Genomic DNA, 19,133 nt, shown 5'->3' on the forward strand with positions numbered 1-19,133 from the left:
AGGAGAAGAATGGGCAGCAACCTGATGTTGTGCTGTTCTTTATAAACATATATACATTTATAGTAGAGCTTAGATCCTCTGCCTGAACCCGACACGACCCGAGGCCCAACTCAAACTCAGGCAAAGATTTTTTTTAAAACCTATTTTTATTTTATATAAAGCTATGGTGTGATAATCACAATATAGTAAAGTAATAAATCAAACTGTGTTTTAAATAAATGTTGCATAAGTTCACACAACTCTGGAACTACGCAGTGAGCACAGAAAAATGGAACTACTTCAGGTTAGTTGTTGATGGTAACAACACGTGTGTCCCTTTGTAGAGTGTGTTCATTCAGCATTCTCCTGTAGCATTCCACAGCAAAAACACGGAGCGTAGCCTTTTTGAGTGTTTAATGTGTTTTGTACTGAGGCTATATGCCTAAAAGTAAAAAGAAAAAAAAGGTTGTTCAGAAAGTTTTTTTTTTTTCTTAAACATTGTTAATTATATTTGAGTTGACGGGGAGATAGGTTCTTCAATAACATTGTTCTTAAATAGTAGGTCTATGCTTCTTCAGTGTTGCAATGTTAATTAACATCATTCTGAACAGATTTCACTCATTTAAACAGCCCAAAATGATTTTGAACAGCTCAGATTTAACGCTCAATTTACTAAAAAAATGTGGGGTTTAAATCAGGCTCGGGCTGGATTTTTTGGGCTCGATCTAAACTGTAATTGATGGGGGTAAGCCCTAGGTTGTGTTCAGACTTCCAGCCCAATTTTTTTTTTTTTACATCTACAATTTATCCAAATAAATCCACACTGATTTTTGATAGTTTGGACAGCCAGACACCATGTGAAATTCAGTCTGGAGCATATCCCGATTTACTATAGTTTGAACAGCCAGAAACTACGTCAAATCAGATTTTTATTTTTTTTTTTGAATCCAAACCACATTTGGAAGTGGTTTGAAATGCATTCATAATCTGCGCCTCAGTCTGGACACTGGTATCAGATTGTAGATGTATTTTTGCATCCCTATCCACACAACAAGCAACAACCACCTCATCAAATCCAAGAAATCCAGAAGAAATCCAAGAACTTCCCAAGCAAATCCGATCTGAAAAATAAACCTCAATTTACCTGCAGTCTGAACACAGAATGAGTGAGCGGGTGAGGTAATTGGCTCAGTTGATTGTAGAAACTGTAGAGCAAATCAATAAAAAGGAAGAAACTACAGGAAACAGCAGATCTGTAAAGAAACCACCTTTATTATCAGACTTTAATCAGACAAAAAAAACACAACAGGAGAGAAACGCATGCGTCAGACAGATGTTTCCAGCTGTCGTTCTGCACGCGAGAGGTTTAAGGCATCCAAGTTCGTTCCTGTCGCCACAAACGTTTCAAACACCACGACGAACCAGTTCAAGAGATACTTTACTTAAATTAATAATGATGATTCTGAATCTGATTCACCACCTCATGTATAAAGCTCGTTAAACTCGTTAAAGGAGCACTCCAGATGAATTTCAACCTAACCTTTAACTTGGGACAGGTTTTCCTGAAAATGGAAAAAAAAAAGCAGAAAACATTTGGACTCAAATCTGATTTATAATGGAAGTCAATGGGCAGACAAAGTATTTAGCTGACTGATTACTTCTAAAGATTATTTTAGAGATAGTAAATAGTCTGTTCTGCAAGATTTTAAACAATTTCCACTGAGACTATATAAAAATATCACACTTTCTTTCATTTAAACCAGCACTGAACAGCACTTTTAGAGTGGAGGCTAATGCTAACGCTAACACACACATGCTACAGAAACCCAAATCAGTCCAGAATTACTGATTATACAATATAAACAGCATTAAGTGATTTAAATAAATTTTAAACATTTATATAGTTTCTCTAACTTAAAATGTATACTTTTGGTTTTGCTTTATATTTTGTTTACATCATATTAATCCTCTTTTAATTGTCTGTTTGTTTATTATCTATATTTATTTTGTGTATCAGCACAAATAAATTATAAATGAGTTAAAATAAAAGTTGGCTGAAAATAGATTCTCTATTCTTGAGAAATATTTAAAAGAACAAAATGTACATACTAATAAAAGGACTGTTCTTTAGTATGTCGTTTCAGTTTATTTTTATTTCATTTTATTTCATTCTAATTAAATATTAATATTAGTGTTTATAATGGAGGTCAGTGCCCAGAGATAAGGCAGGTAAAGATTATGCTGAAAATCACCAGAGTAGTCCTTTAACCAGTGTGAATGGGTGTTTAATTTAATACAATTCTATTTGATTTTATAGAATTTTGCGTCTGCAGCTCCTGAGCTGTGCAGCTAAATGCCGAAAAACCTGTGAATGAATATTAACCACTCACAATTATAAAACCAATAAAATTACACATGCAAAAAGAAGATGCGCAAATACGAATGACACCGGGTTCAACATTTCTGACGGGGAATAATAAAAAAATAAATAAAAATCGAGAAAAAAAACAAAACAAAAGAAAGTCACTGTTATTCAAGCAGTTAATATCTATTAACTCGTATCTATAAAACAGCGAATTTTAAATTCCACATATGGCTTTTTTATTGACCTTTTTATCAATAACAATAAAACGTGATGCGACTTTTATATTATATTACAACTAAACCAAGCATCACCTCAGTACTGAACACTTTGTCAACTTTTATATGTTTTAATCAGGTATTTTTAATTATTTTTATTAATCACTCAGATAAACGTCACTATAAAAGCCTAGTCAGTCACTACATAATTATAAATTAACAACAGACAATAATTCGCACGAAAAAAAAAAGAGACATCACATTTTTTTATTCTTTTTTTTTTTAAGCGTCCAGTCACAAGTTTGATATGTTACGTTTAAGCGCATCGTCCGAACGAATGCGCCCGGTCACGTTCTGACCCTAATCAATACTGGCAAAGGTTTTAGTACATAAAAAAAAGACAAAAAGTCAAATATTTCAGAAATTTCGTACAACCAAAATAAAATTTGCATATCGACGTCTCCTCCCGCAGGACCCACGTTCACGTTTCTCTCCGGGCCTTCTTCTTCTTCACCTGCTTCGGAGACTCCCAGCTCTCCTCCGCCTTTTCTACAGGAGAAACACAAAAACCCCAATGCCAAAAGTCATGGGACAGTACCTCAGGAAACTGTTTGGAAACACCCACACACACACCTGTATAAGTTGTGAGGTTATATCTTGTGAGTGAGGCAGATTGAACACTGGTACTCTGGTTAGCATGCTCATGGTAAGGCCAGGTGAATTATGGGAGTTGTAGTGAGGTCTGATTAGTTAGTAGATGCATTAGTAGATCCATCCAGATCTACATTTTTTAATATTGTGATCGCCAAAATTCCCTGTAAGATGGTGTTATTTTTTTAGCTGTTTGAATTAAAAGGAAAATTCACTCTCATTTCCCATTAAATAATATCTACTAGATCCTACTATAGATATAATTTATTTTACTTCAGTCCTGGATATATGAAGTGCATTAATATTATTGTGACATGTTGGATCATTAATTTTAATTATTAAAACCATATAATAAGACTGGTTATGATCAAATGTTTTTGAAGGTGATGGCAGTGCATAAATTGAGTAGCCGCTCCCATCTCTATAAATCAGTCATACATTTTACAGACTTTACAATCAGAAAAATGACATTATCCACCTCCTCATGTACAACTATTCCCATTAGTGCTGGGCGATATGGGAAAAATCATATATCACGATATGGAATATTTTATATCACGATAACGATATATATCATGATATATCACTTTTAAGTATGTTTTCAGTTATTCTTTGAAAAATATGACAAAATAATATCATTGCTTACTTTTTTCCGACTTTTTTTCAGTGACATTAAAACAAACTTTCACAAATGAGAATTACTACCTTTTAGTGCAGCAATATATATATATCAAATAAAAACAGATGAGGTAGATGCAGTAGCTCATTTTTTTAAAAGAACAATGCGTCTCCATTGTTCAGCCCTCATGAGTTTAATAACATAAAGCACTTCTTAAACTGGTGTGTCCGTCAAATAACGTAAAGCAGCGTCATGTCGCATTTTGCGAAGATTACTTTATTATCACTTATATAAACCGAGTTCATGCAAAGTGACCACGCCAATACATTTCATCATAGCCTACTTTATGTATTTGTCAATTCTGTAGAATTGATAGGGACAATAGAAGGTAAACAGCACGATAGACACTTTTCTATCATCCCCACGATATTTATCCTCATATCACACAGCACTAATTCCCATACAAATAAGAATATAGAAGGTTAATATTACAACCCACAGTGTACAGTAGATCATTGCAGTGGATACCGTGGTAATGAAGGTGACCGGTGGTTTCTGGCTAAAACTGTCCAGAGATTTATATTCAGTACAGAAGAACACAGATTAGTTCAGCGTTCTTTAGGATGTTTTACGGAACATGCAATATCAAGACTAACTGGGACACAAGACTATTACCAGTCCCGTGACTTTTGGTATGTGTGTGTATGTGTATGAGGTGGGGGATTTACTCTGTGCTGATGGAGCTGCTGAGGTGCTCACTGAAGCTTCAGAAGGTTCGGACACTTTCGCAACAGACCGTGGAGGACCAGCTGGAGCCACGCTCTCCTGTTCCTACAAACAAACACAATTTAACAATTTCACGCCTGATTTCAGTTCATTCACACCTTCACTGAGGTACTACTGTTCATACGTCACTGTCCCTAGTGGATATATTCTGAACTGCACTTCAAATTACAATCAATTACAAAATAACAGTGATAAACTACATTACTGTCATTATTAGACTATTTTAGCCTCAAATATAAGGATAATATAATAGCATATAATTGCAATTACATTATTTTAAAGAATTTTTACATACAGCTCTGGAAAGAATTAAGAGTTTCTCTAATTTTGCTATTTATAGGTTTATGTTTGAGTAAAATTAACATTGTTTTTTTTATTCTATAAACTACAGACAACATATATCTCAAATTCCAAATAAAAATATTGTCATTTAAAGCATTTATTTACAGAAAATGAGAGAAAATGGACAAAATAATGAAAAAGATGCAGAGCTTTCAGAAACAAATTCATATTTATAAAGTCTTTATAAAGAGTTCAGGAAACAAAATTTGGTGGAGTAACAATTTTTAAATATTTAATCACAGTTTTTATGCATCTTGGCATCATGTTCTCCTCCACCAGTCTTACACACTGCTTTTGGATAACTTTATGCTGCTTTACTCCTGGTGCCAAAATTCAAGCAGTTCAGTTTGGTGGTTTGATGGCTTGTGATCATCCATCTTCCTCTTGATTATATTCCAGAGGTTTTTAATTTGGTAAAATCAAAGAAACGCATCATTTTTAAGTGGTTTCTTATGTGTATACATACAAGTGAAGCCAAGTCAGGTATTCTGACATTTGAATATTAGAATGTAAAACAAATGTGAAAAATTAAAAGTTAAACACACATGCAATGAAACTACTGATTAAAATAATAATAAATTAAGTATTGAAAATAAAACATTATGGGCAACATTGCATCCATATACTGTACGATAAACCGATGATGTAATTATCGTGAGAGCTTCAGAAACCTGTGCATGCTTTTCAGGTGAGTCATAAAAGTGAAAAAATAAAATTAAAAAAGAACTTACTTTGACTGTTTTAGGCAAAATGTTCCCTGCAGTGTTCTGGTCTTTAGCCACACCCACTTCTACCTCCACCTGCCAATCAGAAGAAGGAAGAGTAAGAGTTGTCTTCATTTTAAAAGATGATTAGTCTGATAATGGATAAGACATTTAGAAGAGTGTTTTGGTAACGCTCACCTGAGCAGTAGCTCCGCCCTCTTCTAATTTCTTCTTCTTCTTTTTCTTCTTCTTGGCTTTTCCACTTCCAGGAGCAGCCGGGTCGTCTTTGTCCTTTTCAGGATCAGATTCCTGCAGAGACAGGAAGCTGTACTTTAGCCTGAGTTGTAGATGATGAAACTACCGCCACCATGTTTAGAAGCTGTACTTTATCCTGGTTAGCTCTCGTTGTGAGTTGTTGATTAAATGTTGATAAATATCTCCACTACCTTCATTAATGATATAAATAGGAAAATAAATTATATAAAATTAAGAAACTACATAAATCAGTTGGAGATGAGGTATTGTGGTTATCCTTCAACATCCTGACCTCATGTGCGAGTTTGTGGCTGAATGCAATCAAATCCTCACAGAAATGCTCCAAAAGAAAAAGCTGGATAAACTGAATATTTACCTGCAGCTCGGCCGACGGTTGCTGGGTGCCCACAGCGCCCTCTAGTGGCTGATCCTCATAATGACCCCACACTTCAGTCGGTGCATCCCAGTCAGGGTCCGCACAGCCACTGGCTAAAACACACACACACACACACACACACACACACACAATAAATGATCAACTATTTGGCACATTTTCTGCACTACAACTGTACACTCTTGCCGCTTTTAAACTCTTTGGCTCGTTTTCTGCACTACAACTGTACACTCTCGTCGCTTATTGACTCTTTGGCTAATTTTCTTTAATTCAACTGCACACTCGCTGCTTTTAGACTCTTTGGCTCGTTTTCTGCACTAGAACTGTACATTCTTGCCGCTTTTAGATTCTGTGGCTAATTTTCTGCACTACAACTGCACACTCGCTGATTTTAGACTCTTTGGCTCGTTTTTTGCACTACAACTGTACACTCTTGCTGATTTTAGACTCTTTGGCTCGTTTTTTGCACTACAACTGTACACTCTCGCCACTTTCGACTCTTTGGTTCATTTTCTAAAGAGCTGCAGTTTAATATTAGCGTGTTGAGCCCTGATAGAACCATAACTCACCCACACCAGACCATTCATCATCCACCACAGGCTGACACGTCCAGGAGAGATCAGCAACCGCCTGAGACTCAACACCTACTCACAGAGAGAGAGAGAGAAAGAAAGAGAGAGAGACAGACAAACAGAGAGAGAGATACAAAGAGAGAAAGAGGAGGTTTCCATGGTGTTGTTAAGTGGTTGCTAGGAGGTTGCCATGGTGATGCCATAGCCTTGCCATAGTGTTGCAAAGTGGTTGTTAGGAGGTTTCAATGGTGTTGCAAGATGTTTTTGCAAGGAGGAGTGCAAGGAGGCTGCCATGGTATTGCTAAGTGGTTGCCATGGTGGTTGGTGGAGGGGTCTAGGAGATTGCCATGGCATTGTCAGGTGGTAGCTATGAGGGTGCTAGGGGTTGGTAAAGAGTTCCTAACTGTCGATACGATGTTGTCACTGTGTTGCCAAGTGGTTGCTAGGAGGTTTCCATGGTGTTGCTAAGTGGTTGATATGCCATATGATGGTGCCGATTCAGTGCCTTCGTATCTTCAGATTGGTTCATGAGGACGAGGCAGGGATACAGTGTAAAGGTGTAGAGTTCAGCAGATGCTGGATGGACTGAGGGAACTGGTTTGATTATCGTACCTGTAGGCAGTCCAGGGAAAGAGACTGGAATATTAGTGCTGTCCACGATTGTCCAAGAGCCTAAAAAACAACAACAAACGTTTCAGTAAACCAACATGATTATCTGAGTAACTGACAGATTTTAACCAATAATTGCTTATTACAATGGGCATGTGAAGGTTTTCTTATCATCTTATGATTTGCAATTTTAGTCCAAGTGGTGCTAACTGACAAAAACACAGAAATGTCATTAGCAAAATGATTCATTTGGTTCAAAATACTAGGTTTACCTAAACCTGCCACCATTGTTAATTTTGTTGACAAATAATTTTCGCCATAGTTTTCATCAACAAACCTTTGTTTCAAGACGAAAATGAGATGATAACTAAAAAAAAAAATCTGCATAAAATAATAAAAACAATGACGAAATAAACTGATATTTTCGTTAACTATTAAAAACGAGACATAAATGTTTGGCCGGGACATCCAATCAAAAGTGACTTAGTTTTGTGAAAGGTAGGGGACCAGTTAGAGAGAGATCCAATCACTACTACTTTAGTGGAGCAGGAGAGGCATCTAATTATGACTTGAATTCTACAACAAAATTTTAAATGTAAAATATTTACAGTCACATACCTACAATAATAACATAAATTATTATTATTATATATAATAACATACATTATTATATTATATACGTTAAATCATACATAAATGTAAATATAATTTACATTCAAACATTAATATATTACACAACTGGTTATAAATGTTTTATTTTGTATAAGTGTGCAGATAATATTTTAAGGGAACTGATTAAAAGCATTTACACCCTTTATATTTAAGTCGACTAAATCGACTGTAGTTTTAGACGACTATATTCTTATGATAATTGGTCGACTAAAACTAAAAACAATTTAGATGACTAAATTAAGACTAATACTAAATGCCATTTTCGTCACAAGAATTTGACTAAAACTAAATCAAAATCTGTTGTTAAAATTAACACTGCCTGCCACACTGGCCGTGGTGTGAATTTACCTCTTTTGAAGTTAGCACCTGGTCTTTATACAGTATTGAAAGCATCGAACACTAAAGAACAGAATCGTTTGTGACGACAAAGCTTTGAAAAAGCATCGAACGTTCGGTGCATCATGCAAGTCCAGCCTACTCAACGTTTTCTTACGTGCATTAATTTCAGTACATGATGTTCCAACACAATCTAAATAAATGTGACTGTCTCGAGATTGTCATGCAGTATAAGGTTGATACAGCCACAATCCCCCCTCAGCGCCCCCTGCAGTCTGGTGCATTACCTTCCATGTCGTGAGTCCAGGCGGATTGTCGGTCCTGCCGTTCAGAGCCGTCCAGCTGAACCGGAGCTCCGAACTCTCTCCAGCCGGATCCGTTAACATTCACAACCTCCTCCCAGCCCGGAGACACTGCACAGAAACACACACATATATTTAGACAGTCAAATATTAAATAACTATGATCACTTATTATCAGGTAGGGCTGCACGATATTGGAAACATTTTACATTGCAAATGTTCTTTTTTGAAGATATATATCGCAATATTTAACAATGCAGGGCCAATGACATCACCAGCCCCGCCCCCACCCACATGCTGTCTCACGTCCGGACCAACCAAGAGCTGAGTCGGTGCCGAGCTCAACTCAAAACCAGAGGAAAACAGCAAAACAACAGTAATCGGCCCTTTAATCAGGCATTTAAATGTCTTTTTAAAAGGTAAATAAGTGCGTTTTCTGTTGTTCTGGGATTAAAAGTGTGAATTCAGCTACAACTGGAAATATCTGCAGCGTAAAAAACTGCGCTGGACTGAGGTGCACAGCTTTCCACACGTGCATTTGCGAGCACGTGCCCAACCATGTGGATGAAGGCCATGCGCTACCTTGTGTTTACTCCTCATTTATTTGCCTGATTTAGTGACATTGCATGTCCTGCGATGTGTATATTGCGCATGCACAGATGCCAATGACGATGCTTAAACGATGTATCGTAGTACAACAAGGCAAGCATACCAATCAACTGCCTTTTAATTCTGTCAATGCAGGAAAGCACAGCAACATTTATTAGAATCAACCTCAAGAGGGCGTCTGCCACTAGTTACTGACAGTAGCCAGTCAGCCAGGTTCGTCATTCCTGCAGTCGGCAAAATATGAATATTTTGTAAATGGGATGCCTTAAAACACTAATGCATATCATTTTCCTATATACACACTATATATCCAAATATGAAGGTGTTCAGCAACAGCATGTTACGATGCACGCACTGCTGACAAAGATGTGCAAATGCACACACAGACACAGCTTGTATAGTTACGGTAGAAAAAAAGTACTTCCAATATAATAGGAGTTTACGGAGCAGATACACCAATATGGACCTATTGAGCTAGTACAGGGGTATAAAGTAGGGCTGCAACTAATGACTATTTTATTTGTCATCAAATCTGACGATTATTTGTTAGATTAGTCGATTAGTCGCGATTATTTTACTGTCACGCCCTTCATTTGCAGTTTCTACTGGCGAGGAGAAAAACATTTAGGCCCCAAAACCAATTTAGCAGCACATATTGATAGTTTAACGTACCTATAATAAACTAAAAATTACAAAGTATATTATAAGAAATATTCAAACAGGCTGGATGTTATTTTCAGGAGATTCTATGATGTATTTTTTTCACACTTTTTTCCTCCCTGAATTGATTGTCTTTTGGATGAAATAAGTTTGGATGAAGTTTTGGATGAAATTCTAAATGCAATCAAATCCTCAAAGCAATGCTCTAAAAATATTTTGAAGAAAGACCTTACATGACACTAGAGACATTTACTCCAACATTAGTAGGATAAACTCTTTCTAATACCCTTAATTTCAGAAGGAAACACTGAATGAGACATTGGCTAAACAATGATAGCATTACTTAAACAGCAGCTGATGAAATCTGATGGAAAAATGTGTATTAATACTGAGATAGTAATTAGTAACGGTATGTTTACCTTGTGGAAGGACAGCATGAGGGACTTCAACTGCAGGAGGCTCTTCTGTAAACAACAATAAGTGAACCGTTACTGGGTAATATGACTAATAAACTCATAACATAATACATTTCAAAAGCAAAGTTGATGCGCAATAATATTTTTAAAATTAATTTTAGGCAGAACGTTTTAGGAAAGCAATCTTAACACCTGGTAACAAATAAAATACAGCTCTAGAAAAAAATAAGAGACCAGTTCAGTTTCTGAATCAGTTTCTCTGATTTTGCTATTTATAGGTTTATGTTTGAGTAAAATGAACATTGTTGTTTTATTCTATAAACTACAGACAACATTTCTCCCAAATTCCAAATAAAATATTCTCATTTAGAGCATTTATTTACAGAAAATGAGAAATGACTGAAATAACAAAAAAAGATGCAGAGCTTTCAGACCTCAAATAATGCAAAGAAAACAAGTTCATATTCATAAAGTTTTAATAGTTCAGAAATAATCAATATTTGGTGGAATAACCCTGGTTTTTAAACACAGTTTTTTTTCATGCATCTTGACATCATGTTCTCCTCCACCAGTCTTACACACTGCTTTTGGATAACTTTATGCTGCTTTACTCCTGGTGCAAACATTCAAGCAATTTGGTAAAATCAAAGAAACTCGTCATTTTTAAGCGCTCTCTTATTTGTTTCCAGAGCTGTTATGTGTAAAATTAATCAATAATAATAGATATATGATGAGTGATGAGGGTTTGCAGTGGTCTGGGGGAGTACTGTACCTTTTCTCTGGGCTGCGGGGGCCGGCGTGGTGTTGCTGGTGGTCCTGGGGGAGGTTTTAGGAGTGGTGGTGGTGGAGGTGGTTGTTCTGGTGGCGTTGTTGGTGGTGGAGGGCGTGTTGGAGGTGTGTTTTTTGTTGGTTGGGGTCGGTGGGGTGGGGGCTTTGGGTTCTTCTGGGGTTATTATGGGCTGTACAGGGTTGGGAACACTAGCTGTGGGCTCCACTCCTCCAGGACTTCCTGATTCATCTCCAGTTCCTTTATCCTTCCTCCTCTGCTGACGCTTCTCACGATTACTCACTTTAGTCTCCCAGGCACCAGCTGAAAGAAAAAAAAAATAATCACAATTCATCCAATAATAATACATAAAACACACTCACATTAGAGTAGAAGAATCTATATATTGCGATATATTATAAGATAATGCAAGCAGTTTATATATGCACAGCTCTGGAAAACATAAGAGAGCACTTAAAAATGATGAGTTTCTTTGATTTTACCAAATTAAAAACCTCTGGAATATAATCAAGAGGAAGATGGATGATCACAAACCATCAAACCACCAAACTGAACTGCTTGAATTTTTACACCAGGAGTAAAGCAGCATAAAGTTATCCAAAAGCAGTGTGTAAGACTGGTGGAGGAGGAGAACATGATGCCAAGATGCATGAAAAAAAAACTGTGATTAAAAACCAGGGTTATTCCACCAAATATTGATTATTTCTGAACTCTTAAAACTTTATGAATATGAACTTGTTTTCTTTGCGTTATTTGAGGTCTGAAAGCTCTGCATCTTTTTTTTGTTTTTTTCAGACATTTCTCATTTTCTGCAATAAATGCTCTAAATTAATCTTTTTATTTGGAATTTGGGAGAAACGTTGTCTGTAGTTTATAGAATAAAACAACAATGTTCATTTTACTCAAACATAAAACTATAAATAGCAAAATCAGAGAAACTGATTCAGAAACTGAACTGGTCTCTTCATTTTTTCCCAGAGTTGTATATATATATATTTACTGTCGTTTATAAAAATGCCATTAACAACAAACCATCAAAGATATTAAACTTGATTAAAGAAAAATATTACTTTATATCCAATCAAAACTAATTGGATCTAATGTCAAAGTACAACACTGCCATCTAGAGGTACATTTGGTTCTGAATGAGCGAAGTTCACCTAAAAATATTTTGTATTATATGTATACTAAATAAAAATCAATACTATGTTTTTGGGGATCATTTTAGTACTGCAAAACATAATATCACAATACTTCAATATTTTCTCCAAAAACACTCTGCGTAAGGATGGGTAAGAATGATGTCAAGACGAATTAAAACATGTAGTGACTGTGATATATTAAAATAAATCAATTAAAACAAAAATAACAAAAATCAAGTGTAAATCAGTAAATACAAATGGCTCAGTTATTAAAACGAAGTTTATAAAAATATGCCTTCAGCTGCTTTTTTTGAAACAGCTGTTCCATTTCTTCGGAGCATAAAAACAAAAAGCTTATTCCCCACTTCTTCTCTTCTTATTAACTTCAGGTACTCAATGCAGAATGGAAGTGCTAGATCTAAAAGAACGACTGGGAAGATAAAGAGAAAGACAATCTGTATATAAGATTCATTTAATGCCTCAAACATTAAGAGCAGTACTGTAAAATACTTGAAATATTTAAAGAAGATCTACATTTAAGATGTCTGGTGAATAAAGGATAAAAAATGTTCTGCAGGAAGACCTGCAAGATCATCACTTTTTTGTGATTATTTTAGGCATATTTTATTGTTTATTATATATTATAATCCCATTTTATGACAAATTTATGCAGAAAACTATGCAATTCCAAAGAGTTCACATGCTATTTCTTGCCACAGCAGATCCAAGATGCATTAAAATTGATATAGAAATTTCAACGTCACAGTTTTTTTAATTCAGAAAACTGCAGCTTGTCCATTTACTTGTATCTGTTTACAGGCCAGTCTTGCCTGGAACAATATGGCGGACACACAGACATGCTGCAATAATGGCCAGTCCTGCATCTAGGTATACATTTGTCTATAAACACTAAAGGTTAGCTGACAGGTGCTAACTGCACACCTGAACTAGATTGCCCACACCTAAACATCAGCCCATGTTTACAGAAAACAGTGACTCCTACTCCTACAGTTTCAGAAACAACATAAATCAGAGCAGAGTTCACTGTTTTAATAACCATCAGTCACGGCACGGATCAGAACTTACCTTCATCCTGTTCTTTACGCTCTGAAGGGGCAGATTTTGCTTCTTTTGCTGGAGTTTTGGGCTTTTTCTTATTCTTCTTGGCCTATAAGCAGGTAAAAAAGGGGTTATCATATTTTTCGCACTATAAGGCATGCTGGACTATAAATATACATATTTATATAAATTGATATATCAATAAACGTCTATTTTCTGGTGGATTTTCATACATAAGGTGCATTTTACAGAGCTACATTACCCAACAGCGCTACACTAAAGAGCCAGAGTGATGTTAGCTAGCGGATCGTCCCACCTGGTTAGCGGCTAATGCTGATTATGCTCCAGCAGTGCTAGCCGGGGTTAGCAGCGCAGGCTACAGGCCGATAATACTCACCATTGGTTGGTCAAAGAGCTAGAGCTTAGAGCTGTTAGCAGCTAATGCTAATACTGCTGGAGAACTGAACTGAAACTCCTGTATAACTCTGTACTTCAGTGTTCAGAGTGACTTTACTGCTCCTTAAAACCTGACTGATAGAATTCATTCATAAGGAGCCCCAGATTATAAGGAGCTCTGACGATTTTTGTGAAAATTAAAGGATTTTAAGTGCACCTTATAGTGTGAAAAATACAGTATTTGAGCTATACAGTGAAAATCAAGCAACAAAGACTTGTAGATGGGTTTTCTTGGTCCAGACAGAGCAAGAAACTGATATATTGATTTTAGTGCTGGTTTGCTTTGAGTTAACACTTATTCATGTGGAAAAAGAAATAAAATTAAGACTAAAATGTGATGTGTTGAAAGTGTCTGTTATAGTATGAGGTTTGACACATAGAAGAACGGGTGTTAAATGAGTAAAATTTTGGCTAATTAAGTAAATAACCCAACATTGTACGAAATATAGTGAACTTAAATAGTACAATAGTTTGCAGTAAACTCCAGGGCTTTTAGGAAAATTATTTAAAAATATTAATCATTTTACATTTTAAAAACAGAAGGTTTTTAAAAAGGCAAGTTACTGGTTAAAGCTGATGTCTGTAAGTTTTGGGATTTGGGAGATTTAGCGCCTCTCTGGTGAGAATGGGTAATTGCACCAAGCATGCGGAAGAATCATTTTAAACCGGGCGGGTGTGATGCGGTCTCCTTTCAGAGCGGATGTATCCAATTCCAGATTATGTTCAGTCAGAGAGAGAGAGAGAGAGAGAGAGAGAGAGAGAGAGAGAGAGAGAGAGAGAGAGAGAGAGAGAGAGAGCGCTCAGTCAGAAACTTCACTCCTTCGTTTCTTTGGTTTTACTATGAGTGAATGAGCTACTGTAAAAATAAAAAAGTTGAGAAAACTCAAAATATTAAGGCAACTTATTGCACTAGATTTTTGAGTTTTGAGACCAACTCAGTCTTTTAAGTTTTAGAGAAAACCACATGCAGTTGTGCCAACCAGAAATCTTTAGCTCAGATCATTCATTTTTCACATGCATTGAAACTACAAATATAAAATCTCACCAAATTCAAAATGTAATTTGTGTCTTTAGTTGGCCTGATTTAAGTTCTACAAAATGTGTTTTGCAAGTTTTGCTGACTATCCTTTAGGACCAACTAAAAAAATAAGTTGCACCAGTTAAATGTTTTACATAAATCAAAAGCGGGTGCAACACTATATTTTTGTTAATTTAACATAGCAACTGGGTATTTGGAATTTATGTGGATTTTATGATTATTACATAACCACCTTGTTGTCAGGCATGGCCTCAGCAACACAAAATATAGTAACTTGCTCTTACAGCCTTCAACACAGAGACCAGGCAGTTACTATTATATAACACATATGCAAATTCCAAGTGAAGGCAGCATGTGGAAAATGCTTACACACTGATGGTGAGTGTGAAGTGGAAGGACACGCCCAATATGCAAATAGCATGATTAACATCAAGTGAAAACCCCTGCAGAATTGCTCCGTAGACCCCAATCAAAAAAAAGTGTCAAACTGAGCATGTGCAGTAGTGCAGAGTGGTTGGTTTGGCCTTGACTAGGGTTCAACTACAATTAGTACATTTTGACAACACAGATTATTTAGTTAGACCAACTTTTAACAAGAAACTTAATAAAGTACGTTGGGGTGATAAGTTTGCAATATTTTAGGGTGCAATTCAGTATTTCTCATTCAGCTGACTTAAAAATCACAATAAGCAGAACATTTTTAAGTTTTATTTTTTACAGTGTACTGATCTCTGAGTTTCCTCTTCTGAAGTCTCCATTGCTCCACCAGCCGCTCGCGTTCAGTAAAACTGAGCCGGATCCTCTTTTACAGGCTGTATGTGTGACGCAAGTACGTAAGATTGAGTGACGTAGCCATAAGAAGAACTCCTGCGGAAAAAGCAACCCAACGCCCCAGTTTTAGAATGAATATATTATATTATTATTATTAGGCTTAGCAGGGAGCGTGGTTCCAGAACTCTGTAACTGTAACTATTAAAAGTAGAAGTTCTTTTCTTTTCTCTAAAGAAATTACAGATGAAGCCAGAGAGCGGTGAGTACTGTTTCCTACACCTTCAAATAAAGACTGTTGGAAACTGGAGTTAAAAACTGCTACAGGAAGACGTCTGGCTGACCCACATGGAAACAGCAGCTTTAGCCTTTAGCTCAGATTAACATGATTAAGGACTGAGTCTCAGTTTCAGCAGAGAAGAGAAAAAATATTAAAACTTTATTACTACACTTTACCTGTGCAGTAATAAAGTCACTGCTAATTCTGTTGTGATATTTCCAATTATATCTTTTTTTATAACTGATTTATGACACTAATGTTATTTATATCCCTATTTTCCTGGAGTACAGTGGTTTCTCTGAGCTCTGTTACTGTAGAAGCGTCTCTAAAACCGGTCTGCTGTTTCTGCAGACTGAGCAGGAACCCGACACCGGCAGCTGGTGCTTTCAGATCAACGTCTATACCACCCTGACCACCATATATACCCTCATATCCGCCCCCCAGCACTGAGATACGGACCCGTACCTTATCAGCTTTAGGTTCAGCCGGGTCCGAACTCTGCATCTCCACCGGCTTCACTTCCTCCTGCGGCTCCACGGCCAGACCGTTCCTCTGCAGCTTCTATACCACAAAAACACACACAGACCCCTTAATAACAGCATTAATTACAGTTATACGCTCATCATCAGCTTTATTACAATCACAAACTCATAACACACCGTACAGCACTGCTCCTATATAGAGAACAAAAATATTCATAGTTATTTATTTATTTACTTTATTATTAAAAAGTGAATGGTAAGAGCTGTGCTTATATATTACATTACACAGTGATTAAACCAGTGTTATTTTTTTAGTATTAAGTGAATAAAACAGCATTATTTCAGTATTTGTAGAATAAAAACAGCCCTAATTTTGTATTTATAGAGTAAAACTGTCATTTTTGGTGTTTAGTGAAGGTAAATATACCATATAACGGTTTCAAATGAATAAAAACAGTGTTTTTGTAGTGTGTAGTGTTAAGTGAATAAGAGCAGCAATATTTCAGTATTTAGTAAATAAAAACAGCAATATTTCAGCATTTTTTTAATTAACCAAGGTGATTTTCCGTATTTAGTGAATAAAAACAGCGTTTTTAGTGTTTGTTAAATAAAAACTGCATTTTTTTTTACATTTAGTGAATAAAACAGCATTATTTTAGCATTTACTGAATAAAAACAGCATCATTTCAGTATTTAGTGAATAATTCAGGGTTAATTTTAGTATGTAGTGAATAAAATCAGGGTTATTTCAGTATTTATTGAACAAAACAGTTATGTTAGTATTTAGTAAATAAAAACAGCTTTGTTTTCAGTATTAATTGAATAAAACATTAGTTTTTAGTGAATATAACAGCGTTATTTGAGTATCTAGAGATTAAAAACAAGGTTATTTCAGTATTTTGTGAATGAAACAGGACTTTGAGTATTTAGTACATAAATAAGGGTTATTTCAGTATTTAGGGAATAGAAACAGCATTACTTTCAGTATTTATTGAATAAGACAAGGTTATTCTCAGTATTTAGTAAATAAAACGGGGTTAATTTCAGTATTTAATGAATAAAAACAACGTTGTTTTAAGTGTTTAGTGAATAAAAAGGGGGCGTTTTCAGTGTTTATTTCGTAAAACAGCATTATTTTAGTATTTATTGGACAAAAAACAGCTTTATTTCAGTATAAAGTGAATGAAACAGCATTTTATACAGTTACTGAATTAAACATGGATATTTTCAGTATTTACTGAATTAAACAGGGTTTATTTTCAGTATTTATTGAATTAAACATGGTTATTTTCAGTATTTACTGAATTAAACATGGTTATTTTCAGTATTTACTGAATTAAACAGGGTTTATTTTCAGTATTTATTGAATTAAACATGGTTATTTTCAGTATTTACTGAATTAAACATGGATATTTTCAGTATTTACTGAATTAAACAGGGTTTATTTTCAGTATTTATTGAATTAAACATGGTTATTTTCAGTATTTACTGAATTAAACATGGATATTTTCAGTATTTATTGAATTAAACATGGTTATTTTCAGTATTTACTGAATTAAACATGGATATTTTCAGTATTTATTGAATTAAACATGGTTATTTTCAGTATTTACTGAATTAAACATGGTTATTTTCAGTATTTATTGAATTAAACATGGTTATTTTCAGTATTTACTGAATTAAACAGGGTTTATTTTCAGTATTTGCTGAGCGGCTGGCTGGCTGGCCGGTCCTCCGGCTCGGGATGAACTGAGCCCCCGCTGGGCTCCAGGCTGATCCCGGTCAGAGAGCGGCACTCTCCGGGTCTTATCTGTCCGCCTCATCTCACCTTCTCTCCCGCCTTCTTCCTTATCCTCTTCCGCGGCTCCTCGGGCTTCCCGGTTCGGCCCGGCTCCGGCGGGCTGTCCTCGGCCCTCCCCCGCTGCTCCCTCGCCGCTCCGGGCCTGTGGAGCCCCAGCAGCAGCAGCGTGAGGACCAGCCCCAGGCCGACCGACAGAAGCAGCACTCCGGCCGGCCACAGGGCCAGAGGCGCCGCGGCCTCCAGCCCCAGCATTTCCCCCAGAGAAGACACCATCTGCTCGGCTCTGTCCGCCCAGCTCTGCGCCATCTCCGCCCGGGCGGTGAGAGAACGGACCGCGGGGTTAAAACATGGCGGAAAACAACGAGAACCGAGACATTTGTACCCTGAAATCAGTCACGAAGAGGCCGAGGAGCCGCGACTCAGCTCGGTGTGCTGCGGTGCGCGGAGCCGCTGTACCCCCAGCCTGCGGAACAGCGCCGCCTGCTGCTCACCCCCCCGTACAGCACAATAAACACAGCATGCTAATGCTAAAGATAAGGCTAATTTTGCTAACTGATGCTAACTGGCTAAATAAGTGGGTCAAATATTTACATTAAATTATTATACACCACAATACACACAGCATGATAATGCTAGTGCTAACGGATGCTAATTGGCTAAATCTATAGGTAAAACAGTTATGTTGAATATTGTACCCCACAATACACACAGCATGATAATGCTAATTTTTCTAACTAATTAAATTAATTTATTCAATAGTTACCATTAAATAATTATACACCACAATACACACAGCACGCTAATGCTAATTTTGCTAACTGGCTAAATCAGTG

General features: G+C 36.3%; 1 protein-coding gene across 1 annotated transcript; it reads right to left on the reverse strand.

Annotated features, from left to right (window-relative positions):
• Positions 1 to 1,231: 1,231 nt before the first annotated feature.
• Positions 1,232 to 18,778, reverse strand: LOC103032524 (metadherin b). Its single transcript, XM_049469079.1, has 13 exons — positions 18,328 to 18,778; positions 16,483 to 16,578; positions 13,502 to 13,583; positions 11,259 to 11,576; positions 10,490 to 10,534; positions 8,787 to 8,912; positions 7,495 to 7,554; positions 6,880 to 6,954; positions 6,293 to 6,405; positions 5,860 to 5,970; positions 5,689 to 5,757; positions 4,558 to 4,660; positions 1,232 to 3,108 (listed from the first exon to the last, which is right to left on the reverse strand). Exons 1-13 carry the CDS (start codon positions 18,604 to 18,606, stop codon positions 3,041 to 3,043), a joined length of 1,545 nt encoding a protein of 514 aa, XP_049325036.1. The 5' UTR covers positions 18,607 to 18,778; the 3' UTR covers positions 1,232 to 3,040.
• Positions 18,779 to 19,133: the final 355 nt, after the last annotated feature.

This window comes from Astyanax mexicanus, chromosome 1 (assembly GCF_023375975.1).
Source record: "Astyanax mexicanus isolate ESR-SI-001 chromosome 1, AstMex3_surface, whole genome shotgun sequence".
NCBI classification, from domain to species: Eukaryota; Metazoa; Chordata; class Actinopteri; order Characiformes; family Acestrorhamphidae; genus Astyanax; species Astyanax mexicanus.

What these genes read in the sequence shown, in the direction of transcription:
- LOC103032524 (XM_049469079.1), bottom strand. Translation starts at nt 18,606, where the DNA reads ATGGCGCAGAGCTGGGCGGACAGAGCCGAGCAGATGGTGTCTTCTCTG. An exon ending in GGAAGAAGGCGGGAGAGAAG is followed by an intron (nt 16,579 to 18,327) that starts GTGAGATGAGGC and finishes TTTGTGGTATAG; the next exon opens with AAGCTGCAGAGGAACGGTCT. An exon ending in AACCGTCGGCCGAGCTGCAG is followed by an intron (nt 5,971 to 6,292) that starts GTAAATATTCAG and finishes CTGTCTCTGCAG; the next exon opens with GAATCTGATCCTGAAAAGGA.